General features: G+C 41.7%; 1 protein-coding gene across 1 annotated transcript in view; it reads left to right on the top strand.

The window, feature by feature from the left end:
• The window catches only part of LOC113803517 (prostaglandin E synthase 3), an 11,305-nt gene extending 648 nt beyond the window's left edge, over positions 1–10,657 (top strand). Inside the window, exons 2-5 of the mRNA XM_027354303.2 lie at positions 7,694–7,880; positions 8,424–8,609; positions 9,008–9,134; positions 9,328–10,657. Coding sequence (XP_027210104.2) covers positions 7,694–7,880; positions 8,424–8,609; positions 9,008–9,115 — 481 coding nt within the window. The 3' untranslated portion in view covers positions 9,116–9,134; positions 9,328–10,657. The remainder of the gene's footprint in view (positions 1–7,693; positions 7,881–8,423; positions 8,610–9,007; positions 9,135–9,327) is intronic.
• The last annotated feature ends 7,961 nt before the right edge of the window (positions 10,658–18,618 follow it).

Below are 18,618 nucleotides of genomic sequence, written 5' to 3'. Positions count from 1 at the left end.
ACATTTCCTAGAGAGTTGCCAATTTCCTTATTTATTAGAAAATGAGAAAATTTTCATTCATGGATTTCACTCTCTCTGAATGAAGGTGCATTGTCAAGTAATTAAACGTAATGATATTGGCATTTGGTGATGTAACAGCTGTTTAGTGTGAAGGAGAGTGACATGTAAAAGGATATAGTATTATGCCTGTGAGTGTGTGGCTGTGTCATGCTGTGTCATAGGTCTGTGTTGTAAGAGTTTTAAGGAGACACTCTTCTAAAAGGGAAAGTCTTTCTTTACTGTTTCTAATTCTTTGATTGTTGTCTGGCAACATGTAATTCGTACATTTCATCTCTCAAATTGCCCGGGATGCAGTCAGAAGCTTCTATTATTTCTTGGGTTTTAGCAATGCCTGTCACGTTTGCATCATATTTGGCAGACTAATTCTTCTGTTTTTCCTCTTTCAATGTGTGTTTGTTTGTTAGGCCATGGAAGCCGCTTGCCCCCACCCCCTCACCAGAAAAAATTCTAAAACACCCGGAGTACTTTGCAGATCATATGAATAGGTCCTTTGTTATATATTTTTATAATTACATGTAGATCAGTCAATATGAATATTAGGGTAGTGATGTGCTTTAAAGACAATGGTTAATCTTAATGGCTAATACGGTATAGATGCATTAACTGAAATTTGAATATTCTTGTAGAGGACAAAAATTTGGTCTTCAGTACATGAATGGTAAAGCACAAATGAAGGTAAAAGACCATGGAAAATGCAGCTCTTGGCCAAATTCCACTAAGTGCTGCTGAGTTTCACGACATTTGTGCAGTGCATACCAAGGTGAAGACAATTTTCCCCTCCCTCAACCTTTCCCACGGGCAGTTCCCTCAGGGCACACCCCATCAGAGTAACTTTGACTGCTGAATAGATATTGTGATGTGGAGTTAGGGACTTAGACTAAGGTGACTGCATTTGTACTGTAAAGAAGTACCAGTCCTTGTACAAACAAATCACAGAATTGATTACCATTTCTGTCGACAATCTTGATTCGATAGTCCCAATAGTAGGGAAATGCACAAAGTTTATTAAGGCCTCATAATCACCGCTAAACTTTGCTATCTATCACTGCTCAGGTTCTAAGTTGCTGTTATTTGTTTACCTTACCAGGAATAACACAACACTGACTGCTTTACGCATTACTGCAATATCCGAAGTAGTTCATGTGTTTCTAAGTGTTTGTCAAGACTATATTTGGCTAATTATCAGTTCTAAGTTCACCGGCCAGTCAGCGATAGAATGCCGGTGAGAAATTTTGCGTTTCTAGTGTTGTGTTGATTCTGGGTTATTCTTAAGCCTGTACAGTGGAAACGAAGAAGAAATAGACTTTAGTAACTATCCCACTTTAGTATCTGGGCCCATCAAGAGCTCCAAATGCCAAAAAAAAAGTGATTAAAATCGAATCAATCCAGACAGTAGAAAGCAAACAAAAGTTTCATATTTCCAGATATAAAGGTTCTTGTTAATGCAGCTATATTTTGCTGTACATACCAAGGCGAAGAGAATGCTTGCTGGGGGGTGTTGGAGAGTGTATCCCCCCATCAACCATCTCCTCGGGCAGTGCCCGAAGTGCACGCCTAGTCACGACAGTTTAAATTGTTAGATTGCTTTGTATAAGTTAAAGACCGCGACGCGTGTAGATAGAGGAAAATGGACACCGCCATCTTATAGAGCGGGAAAAATAGAAGGGGATAGCGTATAGTTTAAGATGCACCGGCCTTATAGTTACTGCTAAATGACGAAAATATAACGCGCGGCTGCCTTTCAAATTCAAAGTCGATGAGCTTGTTTACCTTGCTAGGAAAAACACAACACTGACCCACGAACGCATTTTTGCGTTCGCGAACTAGTCCATGTATCAGTACGCGCTTGTCAAAACGATATTTAGCTAATTATCTGTGTCTGCTCGTACGCATTTATACCTTTAAAGTCTTTTAGTAATGTTATTATACTTCATTTGCATTTTTATATCTATCTACACCCTCATATCGAATCCTGAGCATCCAGTGTTTCACACTTTCTTGCGCCAGCCACAGGTTGACAGCTCACCATACCGCTCATTTCGAGATTAAAAGCCGGTGAGAAATGTTGCATTTCCAGTGTTTTGTTGATTCTGGGTTCTTTTTAAGACCTTTACAGTGGCATCAAAGAATAATTAGACTTCAGTAACCATCCCAGTTTTATATCTGAGCCCATCAAGAGCTCCAAAGGACGAAAAAGGTGATTAAAATCGAAGCAATACAAACAGTACAAAGAAACGAAAGTTTCACGTTTCCGGATATAAAGGTATTTGGTTTATTATTTTACGGTGTGAATGCAGCTCTGTCTTGCCGTACATACCGTGGTGGAGAGAATGTGTCCTGGGGGGTGTTGGGGGGCTTGCCCCCCATCAACCCTCCCCTCGGGCAGTGCCCAAAGGGCACGCCTAGTCACGGCAATATATATTGATATATTAGGTTGGTTTATTGGTCAATACGTTTTGGGGGGTTGGAACGTGTGAATTCCTGTAGAGTTTTACCGAAATGTGGGTTGGTTCCCTTAGAGTTTTTGATTTATTTCGCGTCAGTCCGTAAACTTTCAAAGATGACGGTTACATCCGTAGAGTTTCATTGGCCGATTTTAAGTGCTTTTTGTGCTAGTTTTACGCATTTTTGATCGTTATTCTCCTTATTTAAGCTTGTTTTACCCCATAATTTCCCTGATATACTTCATGCCCTCCCCGGCTAATGGGACTATCAAATCAAGATTGTCGATGGAGAAATAGTACTCGATCTCCTAAACGATTCATTCGCAAAAGAAACAATTCTGTAAATCGATGAAGTCATAGGATTTAATGCAGAAAAACATTTTTTTTCGACTTAGTCTCTGAGAGGGCGCGTCGCTCTATAACAATTACCTTAGGCTTAAATAAGAATAATAGCTTACAAAAACGTGTAAAACTAGCACAAAAAACGCTAAAAATTGGGTAATGAAACTCTGCGGACATGTCCACCATCTTTGAAAGTCTACGTACCAACACGTCAGAGTTCGAATAACTCTACGAGAATCTTTTGGCAAAATCTATGGGGTTTCACACCTTCCCGACCCAAAAAAACGTCCTAACCCCTAACCCAACCTAACTTAGGGGAGGGTCGATGAGGGGCAAGCCCCACAACACCCCCCGGGACACATTCTCTTCACCTCGGTATGTACGGCAAGATAGAGCTACATCCATACTGTAAACAATAAACCAAATACCTTTATATATCGAAAGACCGAACTGTCAATTTTCCTTCTTCTTTCGCTGGTCTATTGTGGATAGTGGATCACTTCGTTTTTATCACTTTTTTTGGATTTTGGGTACTTGAAGCCCTTAGACATGGAACTGCGATAGTTATTAAGGTCTTTTTCTTCTTTGTTTCCACTATATAGTCTTAAGAACCACCTAGAATCGACGTAACACCAAAACCGAAACATTTCTCGCCGGTCTCCTGTTACTGGACTGCCCTGGGAATCGTCCTGTCAAACCTGGCGGCAGAAACGCGAAAATGCACCTGTGCAGAAGGTGCTTCAGGCTGATTTCTTTAAATCACTGACCAATAAATCTTGAAACATGAAAATGAGGTATAACAACATTAACAAAGGCCTTTGAAAGCATATATGTGGAACAGCAGACACTGATAATCAGCCTAATATCGTTTTGACAACAGCATAGTAATACAGGAACTACTTAACAGAGCGCAAGAATGAGTTGAGTGGTCAATATTGTTTACATTCACGATGTCAACATGGCGAGGGACTTGGAAAAAGATGGGTCGGTCTTCTCTCTTCTCTGTCTTGTAACTCCTTTATTTTCAAATTGTGCACCGTGGCCAAATCTTCTGTTTTTACATTTTCCATTTTTTCTCATGTGGAATACTATTCTTGTCTTGTGTTTTTTTGTTTTTACATTTTCCATTTTTTCTTATATGAAATACTATTCTTGTGTTTTCAATTTACATTTTTTTGCTAAAAAAAAAAAAAAAAAAAAAAAAATCACAGGAAAAACAAAATACTGACTGCATAACTCATTATTGATATCCCAAATAGTTCATGTGATACTACTTGCTTGTCAAAATTAAATCTTACTTTTTATCTCTGTCTACTGTTAGACATATATGCTTTTAAAGATTTGTTAATATTGTTATACTTCATTAGTGCTTTAAGATTTATCTATGCAGTTCTTTAGAATGATCTGTGCATCGTGGGTTTCAGATTTTTAGTCTTCACCCGCAAGGCTTGATAGCTCACTGGCAAATCTGTGACAGAAGGCTGGTGAGAAATATTGAGTTTCCAGTATTTCGTTTATACTGGGTTATTCTTAAGAGTATACAATGGCAACATGGAAGAAATGTACCCCTTTTCCTTCCCCTTCCCCTTAATCGAATGCTGCTGGGTAAAAAAAAAATCTTGCCAAGTGGACGTAATAACCGAATAGTTGGCATGCATCAACAGATTCCCGTTTGTACCCAGCTCGTTTGGTACTTAGTGAGTGACATTTGGTTTTTAAAAGCTTTTATTTTGCTATGATTTACAAAAACAATTTTGAAGGTGCTCTTGCCTAAAATCTTTACTATATGAATGAAGCCACAACTATCAGAGAAAAATTAACTCATGGGAATGGTCGTGATATGATGCCATCCGCAATAGCTATGGCATGTACGTATGTGCCAGCCAGCGGCTAGTGGTTAGATGAGAGTTGGGGAAAATAAGAGGTGAGGGAGGGTGGTTAGGGGAGAGATGGGTAAAGAATTTAGGGAGGGTGGTCAGAGAGGTTGGGTAAAGATTGGGGGGGGGGGAGGTGGGGAAAAGAATAGGTAAGGGAGGGTGGGTGGGGGAGAGGTGGGGAAAAGAATAGATGAGGGAGCATGGGTGGGGGAGTGGTGGGGGGAAAAAATAGGTGAGGGAGCATGGGTGGGGGAGTGGTGGGGAAAAGAATAGGTGAGGGAGCATGGGTGGGGGAGTGGTGGGGAAAAGAATAGGTGAGGGAGCATGGATGAGGGAGTGGTGGGGAAAAGAATAGGTGAGGGAGCATGGGTGGGGGTATGTGGGGGAAAAGAATAGGTGAGAGAGCATGGGTGGGGGAGTGGTGGGGAAAAGAATAGGTGAGGGAGCACGGGTGGGGGGAGTGGTGGGGAAAAGAATAGGTGAGGAAGGGGGGGTGGGGAAGAGAAGTGAGGGAGGGTGGTCAGGGGGTAGGTGGGGGAAAGATGAGGTAAAGGAGGGTGGGTGGGGGAGAGGTAGGTGTGGGAGGGGGTCAGGGGAGGCACAGAAAAGAAGAGGTGAGGGAAGGTGGGTGGGGGAAAGAAGTGAGAGGGTGATTGGGGGAGAGGTGGGGAAAAGAAGAGGCGAGGGAGGGTGGGTGGGAGAAAGGTGGGGAAAAGAAGGTGAGGGAGGGAGGGTGGGGAAAAGAAGTGAGAGGGTGATTGGGGGAGAAGTGGGGAAAAGAAGAGGCAAGGGAGGGTAGGTGGGGGAAAGGTGGGGAAAAGAAGGTAAGGGAGGGAGGGTGGGGAAAAGAAGTGAGAGGGTGATTGGGGGAGAGGTGGGGGAAAGAAGAGGCAAGGGATGGGTGGGGAAAAGGAGGGAGGGAGGGTGATTTGGGGGGGAGATGGGGGAAAGAGGAGGTGAGGGAGCATGGGTGGGGGAGAGGTGGGTGGGGAAAAGGATAGGTGAGGGAGGGAGGGTGGGTGGAGAGATGGGGGAAAAGGTGAGGGTGGGTGGGTGGGGGAGAGGTGGCGAAAAGAAGTGAGGGAGGGTGATTGGGGGAGAGGTGGGGAAAAGAAGAGGCGTGGGAGGGTGGATGGGGGAAAGGTGGGGAAAAGAAGGTGAGGGAGGGAGGGTGGGGAAAAGAAGTGAGGGAGCATGATTGGAGGAGAGGTGGGGAAAAGAAGAGGCAAGGGAGGGAGGAAGGGTGGGTGGGTGGGGGAGAGATGGGGGAAAGAGGAGGTGAGGGAGCATGGGTGGGGGAGAGGTGGGTGGGGAAAAGAATAGGTGAGGGAGCATGGGTGGGTGGAGAGATGGGGAAAAGGTGAGGGAGGGAGGGTAGGGAAAAGAAGTGAGGGGGGGGTGATTTGGGGAGAGGTGGGGAAAAGAAGAGGGGAAGACCAAGACATTCACAAGGGACACATGCAGGGGAAAGGCCATGTCATTTGCAAAGGGAAAGACCAAGACACAAGAACAAAGAAACAGGCAGGAGGTAATTGCATAGGTGAAGAAGAAACAAAGCAATGTGATAACAGGTTGATTAGATTGCTTCTGTAATGATAATAGAATACAATGACTTGTTAGCTTGCAAATACTTCTTTCTTTCTCTTCTTTTCTCCCCTTACAGAGTTATTTTCTTGCAATCATAATGTCTACATCAGTCTAATTCATTTAATTTGTTAAAAGAGATGTGTATAAAATAAGAAATGCCAATCAGTCAACTATCAGACTAGGGATCTAGTTAACCCACTCGTGATACGTGACACCGGAAAAATAAACATGGCCAGCTGTCCCACTGGTGTGAAGCTAGTTCGGAGCTTGCACTCTGATTTTGTTGCCTGTGGTGGGTGGGCAGGTTCCCGCACTGGCCCATGTGCCAATTTGATACCACCCAGAAACGCGGATTATCACCTTCCAAATAGACCATCGCAAGTGGGTTAAGTTCAAACAGGCAACAATTAAATGTCACTCACTAGGTCTGCCTGATTTAACCTGTTTAATCCGTTCCTTTATATATATATATATATATATATATATATATATATATATATATATATATATATATATATATATATATATATATATATATAAATTTTCTTCTTTTTTTTTGGGGGGGGGGAGATTTGTTTCCAATATTGCTATATATTATGATGGGTGGCATGTACGTACATGCCATAGCTGTTGTAGACCGAAAAACGGAGTTTGTTTTTCTCCAATAGTAGAGGCTTCATTTATTTGGTAAAGATTTTAGGCAGTAGAACCTCTAATGAAGGTAAGCCTTCAAAATAATATTTTTATTAATTATAGAAAAATCAAAGCTTTTATGTGACGTCGCTCGCAAACTACCATAATAGCTAGGCACAAATGGGAAACTTCCAATGCGCGGCAGCAATCCTCTTATGTCCACTTGCCAAATTTTTATACCAGTCTGCCTTGGGTTAAGCAGGCCTAGTAGACAACTCCTTGGTGGCTTGTTCTCAGAGCCTTGCATGTGTAATCAAAATTGAAATAGATTGAAACAAACAAGTAGTGAATGATCCTTCTGCTGTGTTTTGGGGGGATGGTTGATCTGTACAAAACAGGTGGTCTGAGAAAAAATAAAGAGGAAACATAATGATATCAGCCATTTTGAAAAGCATGGAAATGGAGTGAGAGGAAAGTTGCTTGTGATGTAAATTTCTTTATTTTCTCTTGTTTATATTACTGTATTTTTAAGATAACTAAAGAATGATAGGGTGTTATTCACTGATATCTAACTCCTTTACTACACTACACTACAATTTTACATCTTCCTGTATTTCTACTTCCTTTCCCATAGGTTTAGTCCATAAATTATTTCATCAATTAGGGAGGGTTTGCAGAATTCTCTGAAATTTCAACGTTTTAAGAGTTTGATGCTTTATAATGCTTATATATGCATTTCATATTTTTCAGGTCTTTGCCGCCCCCAGTGACATGGGCACAGCGAAAAAATCTCATCTTCCTAACTATCTGTGTTGAAGACTGCAAAGCTCCCACTGTTAACATAGAAGCAGATAAGGTGTACTTCAAGGGCACAGGAGGCACTGAAAGAAAAGATTATGAATATACTTACAACTTGTTTAAAGATATTGATACAGATGTGAGTAAAAAAAAAAAAAAAAAAATAAAAAAAAAATGTTTTGCTAAATGACAAAAAAATTATAATTGCCATGATTGACTAAGTAATATAACCAGGAGTATTCTGGTTTGAGATATTACATGTTTATTTTTTTTTCTTTATATATATTATGCTTAGTCTTATTATTAATCCATTGATTAAACTATTTCTAACTTTGGATAAATCTTTTCATGGTCTTTGAATATTTTATGCTGGGATGAGGGTGGGTGGGTCCATGTGTGCTTGTAGGTATGTGAAAATTAGTTTTACTCTGTATATTATCAAAATTGTTATTTTAAGTATAATGGTAGAAATTCAGTTATTCCTCTCTATGTAAATTTTGCGTAAAGATTTATTGTTCATCAGTGTATTCTCACTTAATTTGATAACTGAACTTTTTGTGAACAACTTTTTATGAGACCATTTACTACCCTTGGGCCACACAAAATTATTTACATTTTGAAATTTGTACAGCCTTGCCAAAGTCCTAGATCAGTTTCTTATGCATTTCCTTTCTGCTCACAGAAAAGCCGTAGTTTTGTACGAGATCGCAACATAGAGCTGATACTGGTCAAAAAAGAGGAAGGACCTTACTGGCCACACCTGCTTAAGGAGAAAACGAAGCAGCACTGGCTCAAAGTAGATTTCAGCCGGTGGAAGGACGAAGATGACAGTGACGATGAGGAGGGCCAGAACCAAGACTTAGAGGAGGTATGGGACTTATTCTTTTCCAGATGCTGTTGCTGTTTATTCTACTAAGGTGTCTTTTACCTGTTTTTGCTTCCTCTGTCCTTATTTGTTTCATTTCATCTTTCCCTGATATGATTTTCTTGTCATCCCCTCCTCTCCCTCTTTCACACACACACCCTCTTCCAACCCCCCAACCCCCACATGTGCACCCTCACTCCCTCTTTCCCCATTTCTTTCCACTTTTTTTATTATATTTTTGTTTCCTTTTTCTTTGCTTATGCTTTTTCTTGTCTACATTTTATTTTTCTTTGTTTTTTCTACTGTTGACATTGACTATATTTCTGATTATAAAAAGATGGGAAATAGCAATATGAAGGGAAATCAAGATACCATAACCCTCTCTCTCCTCCATGAAATAGATGATGCGGCAGATGGGAGGTCTAGGTGGTGGTGGAGATGACAGGCCATCCCTCGATGACCTCGAGGATGAAGATTCCGACGACGACGATCTCCCTGACCTGGAGTAACTGTGTCAGTAGCCTAAAGGTTAGGAATAACTTGATTACTTGTTTATTTTACTGAATATTTAGGCACTTGCAATTAAATTTCTTTTAAAAAAGGCTCTTTACAGAATGGAAGAAATCAAAGTACAGTTTATGGTAGAATATTTTGAGGAAAAGCTGTTATTTGCTATCAAATAAAGATAATGAAGAAACGTTAATGTATACATTTTTTCCAGAGGCCTTCGCAGACCACTTCTTGCAAGTGGGTGCAAGTGATGCGTCGTGGTAAGCTGTCCTGTACCTAAGTCAGTGTGTGCGAATTCCAGTTACCTCCAGATGGACAACTTTGCTATGTGGGATCCACTGCAGTTGGAACAATACAAAGAATATTGTCCCGCGGAGTTTTTTTGTACACACAGTGTGACTAGACTTGACTGCCCTCCTTTGTGCAGGGTTCCAGTGAGCGTGGATTAGTGGCTCTTTTCTTTTTCTCATTTTCTTTTCTTTTCCAACCAGCCTGCCATAAAAAAGGAAAAACTAAATTATATTCTTCATTTCTGTTTCCATATATACATAGCAAACAAGAACCAAGCTTGATCCAGAACAGTCCTTCCAAACTTAGTTAGAACTTTTATTTTTTACTTTTGTTTTCTTTCTTGAAGTCTTGGCCTGGCAGCTCTGGAGAGAAACTTGACCCACCTTTCTGCCCCTTCAAAAGAAAAGTGAATTAAAATGGAAAGTGCTGTCTTTTAATTTAAACTTTGCAATTTATCAGATAAGCAGATTTTTTGTTTAAGAAGCAACTACATGTTGTTTAGCTTGCAAATATTCTCATCTTTACATGTCTGTTATATGGCAAAACTAAAACCAAAAAATTCCACAATCCTGTGTAGGCCTTACATTATTTATTTGTCAAGGTACATGGAGTTAGGTTTGACGAGAAAATCATATTGATTGCCCTCAGCAGACCAATTTCTTGTGTTTTTGATGAGTCGTGATGTAATGAGAGAGTCTAGGCTATTCCCACGGCTTAGCACATGAAAACTTTGTAAGGTTATTTCTTATGTTTATATTTATTATTGTTGATTATAAATATTTCATTTTTAATTTTTTTATGAGGGAGAAAAATTTAATTTAATTTGGTAGTGTGCATGTGAAGAGTAAAAACCTAAAAGTTTATTCCTTTTATTAAATTGGGACGTGAGTTCTTGGTCTTACAAAGAGATCTCGTAGAACCAGTGGATAGAGTACATCTGATGTTTGCTGCCTTAGTGTCAAAATTTTGTATACATATATTATGTCATATCATCATTGAAACTTGAAATCAAAGTGTTTTTAAGACATTGTGATTTTGTACCACCTGGGGTAAGTCTTTCTATATATATACTCTTGGCAGAACAGCATACATACCTGAAGGTTTTCTTCCAATACACGAGTCATGATTCAAAGTGTTTTATAATCCTGTTTGTATAAGTTAATGAAAACTAGAGATTTTTTTCATCGCAGAAATTATTTCCGTTTATTAATCTGTCTCTGTATATGATTAAAGTCTTTTTGAGTTGAAAATTTAGTTTTGTATTTCTTTCTGCATGTAAGGGAAATGAAGGCAAAGAAAGAATTTGAGAATAAGATGGTTGTTTGAACTATGCTCCAGAACATTTTTCTCTAATATGCAACTGGGAAATGTCTTGGCTTAAAGAGAACTGTAACGACCAACAATAAACAAAACCTAATATATATCCTGTTCTCGATTGTTCAATTGTTCATTTTAATATATATCCTGTTCACGAATGTTTGATTGTATTTTGTCAATTCTACAAAAATATATGAATTCGACAGCAGAGGTCTGGTTAAACAGTACTTCACTAATCTTCTGAAAGATGAACTTCAAATGAAAGTTACTCGAAAATACTTTTTATTTAAAGTTTACAGTACAACATAAATGTCTAAATAAAAAAAAAACTTGATAAATTAGTATCCAAATGTTTTGTATGACGGTAGCGACAGCCTACTGTGTCACCAGATTTACAGTACCTAGTGATATTGGCAAAGTTTTAAATACCTACAGCTAAAACTGAAATCTGACTTGGGATGGAAAAGGAAAGTGGAAACAAATTACTACACTACCACACCACTCGCTAATACCACAAACTTGCCAGTAAAAGAATTTCAAATGTGAAGAATTCTCTTTGAGAACACACCCAATCCCTTACCCGTTGTTGTCGTGGGAGGCTAAGGGGACGGAGACTGAGACCCAATACAGTGATCTCCCCTGCCTTGGACCTCAGCCCTCGACTCGACTAATTTTGCCTGGTCTTTTTCCCCTCCAGCTTTTGTTTCCATCCCTTCTCCATCCCCTTCTATTATCTACTTCCTAAGGTGTGAGAGCCGTGCTGAGAGGATGAAAGGCTGTCCTTTTGCCAGTCCTGAGCGGCCTGCGGGAACTATGGGCACAGTAATACTAATCTAGCTCCTACCTTTCACTAGCGATGGAAGTGGACCAGTTGATGCCTTTTTATATAATCCAGGTTCCCCATGACCAGTAATGAAAATGTAATCCCTTTATTAGAGGCAATGAGGCTAGCCCCTTTATCAAATAGCCCGACCCCAGGCTCTCCTTTGACCACGACTCCGAACACAAACTACTACCCACTCCTCAATGCCTACTAGTGCACTACCCACCCAAGCGAGAATCAATCTCCAGGAGACATTCCTACACTCCCAACTTCCTCAAATTCATCAACTCTACCCCCGCAACCTTCATCAAGCACCCAATCCTCCCATATTACTACCTTACAGCCTTATTCTCCATCACTCTGTAATACTCCCCCTTCCACGCGTCCCCGACCATCCACCACCACCAACCCTACAGATATCTTAAATACTCTGTTTAGCCCAGCTAAATGGGACCGATTTTTCGTGATCCCTTCTACAGCTCCCTACTCAGACAACACTCTTCTCTTTCAACAATGCCTCCAAAAACAAGTAGGCAGAGTCCCTTTCCATACCAGACGTGATCGCTCCCGTCTTGTAACAGTCAGATCAGAAACTGAATCTATAGCACTATCAGATTTAACAGATCATTCTGGCAACCCCATTCCTGCAGAACCTCATCCAACCCGTAATACTTGTACCGGAACTCTCTCTCTCTCCCCAGCAAACTGCTCAGTCGATACCAAAGATTGGTCAGACTGTGGAGAAGACTTACTAGGATGCCTCAAAGACCAAGATGCGAAATCAGTATATTGCTACACCATCCCTCCTAGAGGTCAACGAAAGAATCCGACCAACATTGCCAAAATTACTTTCTGTACACATGACCTTCCCTTACGTATCTACATTGGTGGACAATCCCTCTCTGTTCGACCATACCAACCCCCTCCCCGTCACTGTCAAAATTGTTGGCGCTTTGGATATCCTGCCAAACACTGCCGTTCCACAGACCGATGCCCCATATGTGTCCAACCTGGTCAAAACCGATCAAACTGCTCAGCACAAACACGTACATGTGTTAACTGTGGCGGCCCCCATAATGTATTTTATAGAGGCTATCCCACTTACAAGTTTGAATCTGAGGTAGCAACTCTCAAATACAAAAATGGTCTCACTTTACGTGAAGCCAGACAGGAAGCACGTCGACAAGGTTTCTCTCATACTCCATTCTCTAGTAACATCGTTCGCTCAGCCCCTCCCCCTCCACCCCAAGATGTCCCTATTTCCACTTCTACATTCTACCTCCCTCAGACCAATTCTTTTGCCACTAAACCCAGACACCCCAACACCATCCCCTCTCCCTCCCCGCACTACCCGCAGTAGACAAACTAAACGTTCTAACCCTTCGTCCCCTACAGCACAATCACCTCCACCTACCTTTACCTTTATTCCTGAGACACCACGTCTCCTCTTCCCCCCCTCATAAGAAAACCTTTATCCCACAAAAATCTCCAACCAACTCCACTGCAGAAACAATTACCTTCCCACAAAACTCTCCAACCAACTCCACTGCAGAAACAATGGATGACATTCAAAGTTATATGCTTAAGACACAAGATCCCATAACTCATACTCCTTCCACACTTGAAGTGATTGCCAATATTTATACCCTTCCTAATATTCCCCTTACACCCCTTCCTCCCACTCCCTCTCAACATAATCCATCCTCCTGATATCCATCCCCTTCTTACAGCATCCCTACACCCCTTCCTCCTAATCCATCCTTCCGATATCCATCCTCCTACCACTAATACTCCCCCCACATCACTTCCTCCTACTCCCTCCCAACACAACCCACCCCCTTCAACCCCAACTATAGGCACATTCTCCCTCCCTCCATCCCTTCTATCCTTTCCACTCCCTCCCGGATACACACGTGAATCAATCATGGCACAACAATGCCCTTCCCCAGATCACCCACCTCCTGACACCCCTCCTCACACCCCCTAGCTCCTCCCCCCCCCCAGATTCCCCAATACATACCGTATGCGACATCACTCGTAAGCTATAGCTCTCCTACTTTGGAATATTCGCTGTTTCTGTTCTCATAGACCAGACCTACGTCATATCCTTGCTTCTTATAATCCATCTATTATCTGCCTCCAAGAGACTTTCCTCACACGTCCTCCTATTCCAATTCCCAATTACCATTTTATCTCTTCCCCACACTCCCTTTATGTCTCGTCTATACTTATCCATCATAAAACACCTTATGTCATATCTCCCATACAAACTACTGTCCCGTGCAGTTATTCGCATCTTTCTTCGCCGCTGGATCACAGTGATTTCAGTCTACTTCTCCCCATCCCATCCCATTGACTTTGCTGCCTTTGAAACTCTAATTTCCCAACTCCAACCACCTTTCCTCGTAGTTGGTGATTTCAACTGCTGCTACACTCTGTGGGGTGACTCTACCACCAACTCCCGAGGCCGATCTCTTCACAAATAACCTAATTATTCTTAATTCAGATAGCCCCACACACTTTGACATGTGCACACAGTCCTTTTCATGCCTTGACCTTTTTCTATGCTCTCCTACTCTACATTTAGATTTCCATTGGTCAGTTCTAGACCACTTCCCAGTACTCCTTTCTCCTACTTCATATGTACCACTTCCTAATCCTCCACGCTGGTGCTTTGATAGAGCTGACTGGCATACTTTCACTTCACTCTCTACTATACCTATCCCTCCACCCCCCTTACCGTCCATTTCAGATATGCTACAATGTTTTACAACCGCGATCCTGAAAGCTGCCTATACAGCCATTTCTCGAACTTCAAGACCCTATACCTCTAAATGTGTTCCATGGTGGAATTCTGATTGCACCAAAGTGCTTCGCTTAAAACGAGCAGCCTGGAATGGTTATCGCTACAAACGAGGCACCCCTCACCAGCTCTCAGCCCTTATTTCCTTTAAAAGAGCATCTGCCCATCTTCGCCGTACAATTAGAAACAGTAAAACAAATAGCTGGCAAAATTGTTTCCTTAATTATATCTACATCTATTTCAGCTGTTTGGCGACGGATCCATAAATGATCAGGCAAACATCCTCCCCATCCTGCATCCGTCCTCCATATTCGAGATACTCTCATCTCTGAGCCTGTCGAAGTAGCTAATGAACTTGGCAACTATTTCAGCTAGGTCAGTAGTGGCTCTCACTTTTCCCCACACTTTTCTTCCATTAAAGCCATCAAGGAACGCATCCCTATTACCTTCACCCTATCCTCTGATGAGTCCTATAATGCTCCTTTTTCTTCTTCTGAACTCAACGCTGCATTACAGTCGTGCCGCAACGCTTATGAAGGCCCTGATGGTATTCACTATCGTATGCTCCGACACCTCCCATCTTCCTCTTTATCCTTCCTCTTAACTATTTTCAACCACATATGGACGTCAGGAAATTTTCCTTCTCATTGGCGAATTGCTCTTATCCTATCTTTCTTAAAACACAATAAATTAGGTACCCTACCCCAAGATTACCGCCCCATAGCTCTAACTAGCTGCTTGTGCAAACTACTAGAACGAATGGTTAACTTCCGCTTAATGTGGTATCTTGAATCTCATAATCTCCTTTCCCCTTCGCAGTTTGGTTTCCGACGTGCCCGAAGTACAGCAGACCCACTTGCCCATTTAGAGATATATATTACGTCGGTATTTGCACGCCATGAATCCGTATTAGCCATATTCTTTGATCTAGAAAAAGCATATGATACCACATGGCGATACCATATCCTCCAACAATTGTCCTCCTTAGGTTTATGTGGAAACATGGGCGTTTTCATTAAATCTTTCCTTTCTAAACGTACTTTCCAGGTCAAAATTGCCTCTTCCACATCATCCTTTCCTCAATTCGAAGGCGTCCCACAAGGAAGTGCGCTTAGTACCACTTTATTCCTTCTTGCTGTAAATGGCATAGTCCGGGCATCACTATATGTTGATGACTTAACCATCTATGCATCTGGTACATCCACACCAGATCTCTGTCAATTCCTTCAGTCTGCAATAACATTAGTAACTTCTTGGGCCACCAACCATGACTTTCGCTTCTCTACCTCCAAATCTTTCCCCATCCTTTTCTCTCGCTCACGTTCGGTCCCCAAACCCCCACTCTTCTTATATAACGCTCCACTCCAATACCGTTCTTCTGGCAAAAGCATAGGCGTTATATTTGATCCCAAATTGTCCTGGTGAGACCATATCTTGTACATCAAAGAAAAAGCTCAACGCCGCCTCCGAATCTTACAAACTCTTTCACACATCTCTTGGGGCTCAGATCGCAAAACTCTCTTCCATCTTCATGTAACCTTGATCCTCTCCACTATAGATTATGGATGCCATATCTACTCCTCTGCATCAACCTCTCTTCTTGCTCACCTTGATACAATCCACTCGACGTCGAGCCCTTCTCTCTCTCCGATGCTATGCTCGATTTCACCAATTTTCCTTTACCAAACTAACTATTCCACAATCCTTGGTTCGTACCTTTACCTCTTCTCCACGTTTACCAACTCCTCTCCCGTACGCATGGATACCCTCCTCTCCCATTCCCGCTTTCCTCACCTCCGACCTCTCCCACTTTCTGTCCATTCCATTCCTCCATGGCTTATACCTAACCCCTGTATTAGCTCCTCAGTTTTCCCTGACCCACCAAAATCAGATATTCCCCCCTCTATCCTTCTTACTCATTTCCTTGACCATGTCTCCATTCATTCCTCCAGCATTCATGTTTACACTGACGGTTCCAAATCCATCTCAGGATCTGGATTCGCAGTAACCTTCCCAAATCGCACTTTCAAATACACCCTCCCTCCTGAATCTAGTGCCCTTACTACAGAACTGTATGCACTCCTTTTTGCCTTAAAACGCATATACTTATCCTCATCACCCTCTTTCACTATTTTTACTGACTCCCGTAACTCTTTAACCCTCATAAAGTCTATGCACTTGACCAATCCCCTTGTCTGTAAGATCCAGAACTGGTTGTTCTATCTATTCACACGTCACAAATCTGTCAGATTTTGCTGGGTACCCAGCCATGTTTGAATCCTGGGCAATGAACAGGCAGATACTCTTGCACACTATGCCGCAATGTCCACATCACCTCAACTACATTTCTCACATATTCCAGCTACGGATTATTACCCCCACTTTAAAACCTTCTTGTATACCCGACGGCGATCTTTTTGGTCAAGCCTCCACAATAAATTACATACTGTAAAACCATCAATCTCCTCTTGGTCAGCTCCATTTCACAAAAGTAGACGTTGGGAGACGGCCCTTGCATGCTTACGTATTGGCCACACTCACCTAACACACACCTATCTAATGTCACGCTCAGACCCGCCCCTATGTCCTCTATGTAACGTCCCTCCTTCAGTTCCACCCTATGTTCTCTGTGTAACGTCCCTCCTTCAGTTCCACACATTCTCTTGTCCTGTCCACACTTTAATACAGCACGTGTCTCTGCCTTTCCACGCCTATCCTCCCGTTACCGACCCCCCAACATATCAGACATCCTTACAGAATCCCAGAGCTTCTGCCTTGACAACCTGTTCTTCCTCAGACGCATAAATATCCTTCACTTGATCCAACTCCCTTACCTAAACCACCATAACCTTTTCCCTCATCTTCAACCTTTCAACACTACTCTAGATAGTTGACACATAGCAACTATCACCTGACATCCCCCTTTACTATACCTTCCTAAAGTGCTATATGACCTTAGATGTCTAGCACATTTATTTTAACCATTAACCATTCCCATGGCCAGTAATGAAGGTGTAATACCCCTATTAGGGGCAATGATGCTTGCCCCTTCATCAAGTAGCCCTTCTGTTTCTCTTATAATTTTTTTCTCACAATCATTCCGCCTTTCTACTCATTTTGGATTTGTTCAAACGGTACGACAGTTTGACACGATGACTCACACCCGACAGCGTCGATGATCCCCACATGACTTGCAATAATTACAAGTAGTTGACGCTGCAGATAAAAACTTATTGTTTAAGCCCTATTTAAATTCTCTGACATTACCTCTATTATCCGTATTTTTTCTATATCAGAGTTTGTTTCTTTGTGCAAAATTATCTTGATTGCCTATTTAAATTTCTAACATTATCCGTATTTTTTCTATGAGTTTGTCTCATTATCCGGAATTACGACATTATTATTATATGGAGATGGAGGAGTGTTTTCCAGTCTGAAGCCCAGAATATGTGTGGAAGAGTCTTTAAGACAACGACTTTCTTTAACAAAAAGGATATGATATTGCCATGACAGTTTGGAATCAAAAGTGACACCAAGGAACTTCCCTAAAGGCTGGAATTGGGTGGGAGCATCATAAAGAAAGAGTGGAGGCTTAGAGCCTATTCGTGAAAAAAGATGGAAAATGTAGAAAATCGAAAGTAAAGAGAAAGTAAAGTTTCAGAAGCATTAAAGTCAATGGGAAGAGAAGGGGAAAAGTAAATTGATACAATATTGATCCAGCACCAGAGAAAGATATGAATGATTGTGCAAGGTACAGTGGTTTGAAAGGGAGGTATAGTATAGAGAAGTATAGAGGAGATAGAAAAAGAGTGAGGGGATGGTATGAAATGATAATTTGGAATCGGTGCTAGAGGCTGTGTTAGGAAGGTTTCTTGAAGACAGATAATGGATGGATTGTAGGAAGAGGGGTAGGGGCAATATGAGGAGAGGGAGGAAGGAGGTCAGCAGTCACTCTGATTGTAGATAGAATGGGGGTAGAGGAACTGGAGGATGGTTGAGAGAGGTATCTTTGCAATACTGACGCAGGACTTACTATGGCCTCTAGGAGATATATTGCAGCTCTGTACTGACACTGCATCATAGTTTGTAAGGCAGGTTAGTTGGCCATCTTCACAGTCTGACCAATCCTTGTCTTAGGCAGGACAATCAGCTAGGATGATGGAAACAGTTCTAGTACAAGTATTAAGGAAGGAGTGGGGTTGGGCAGGAATAGGTTTACCAGTAAGGATAACCAGGGTAGATTGTGACAAGGCGTGGATGATTGGGAC

This window comes from Penaeus vannamei, chromosome 17 (genome assembly GCF_042767895.1).
Source record: "Penaeus vannamei isolate JL-2024 chromosome 17, ASM4276789v1, whole genome shotgun sequence".
Taxonomy (NCBI): Eukaryota; Metazoa; Arthropoda; class Malacostraca; order Decapoda; family Penaeidae; genus Penaeus; species Penaeus vannamei.
The sequence above is the reverse complement of the archived record's forward strand: the minus strand, read 5'-3'. Positions and strand labels throughout refer to the sequence as shown.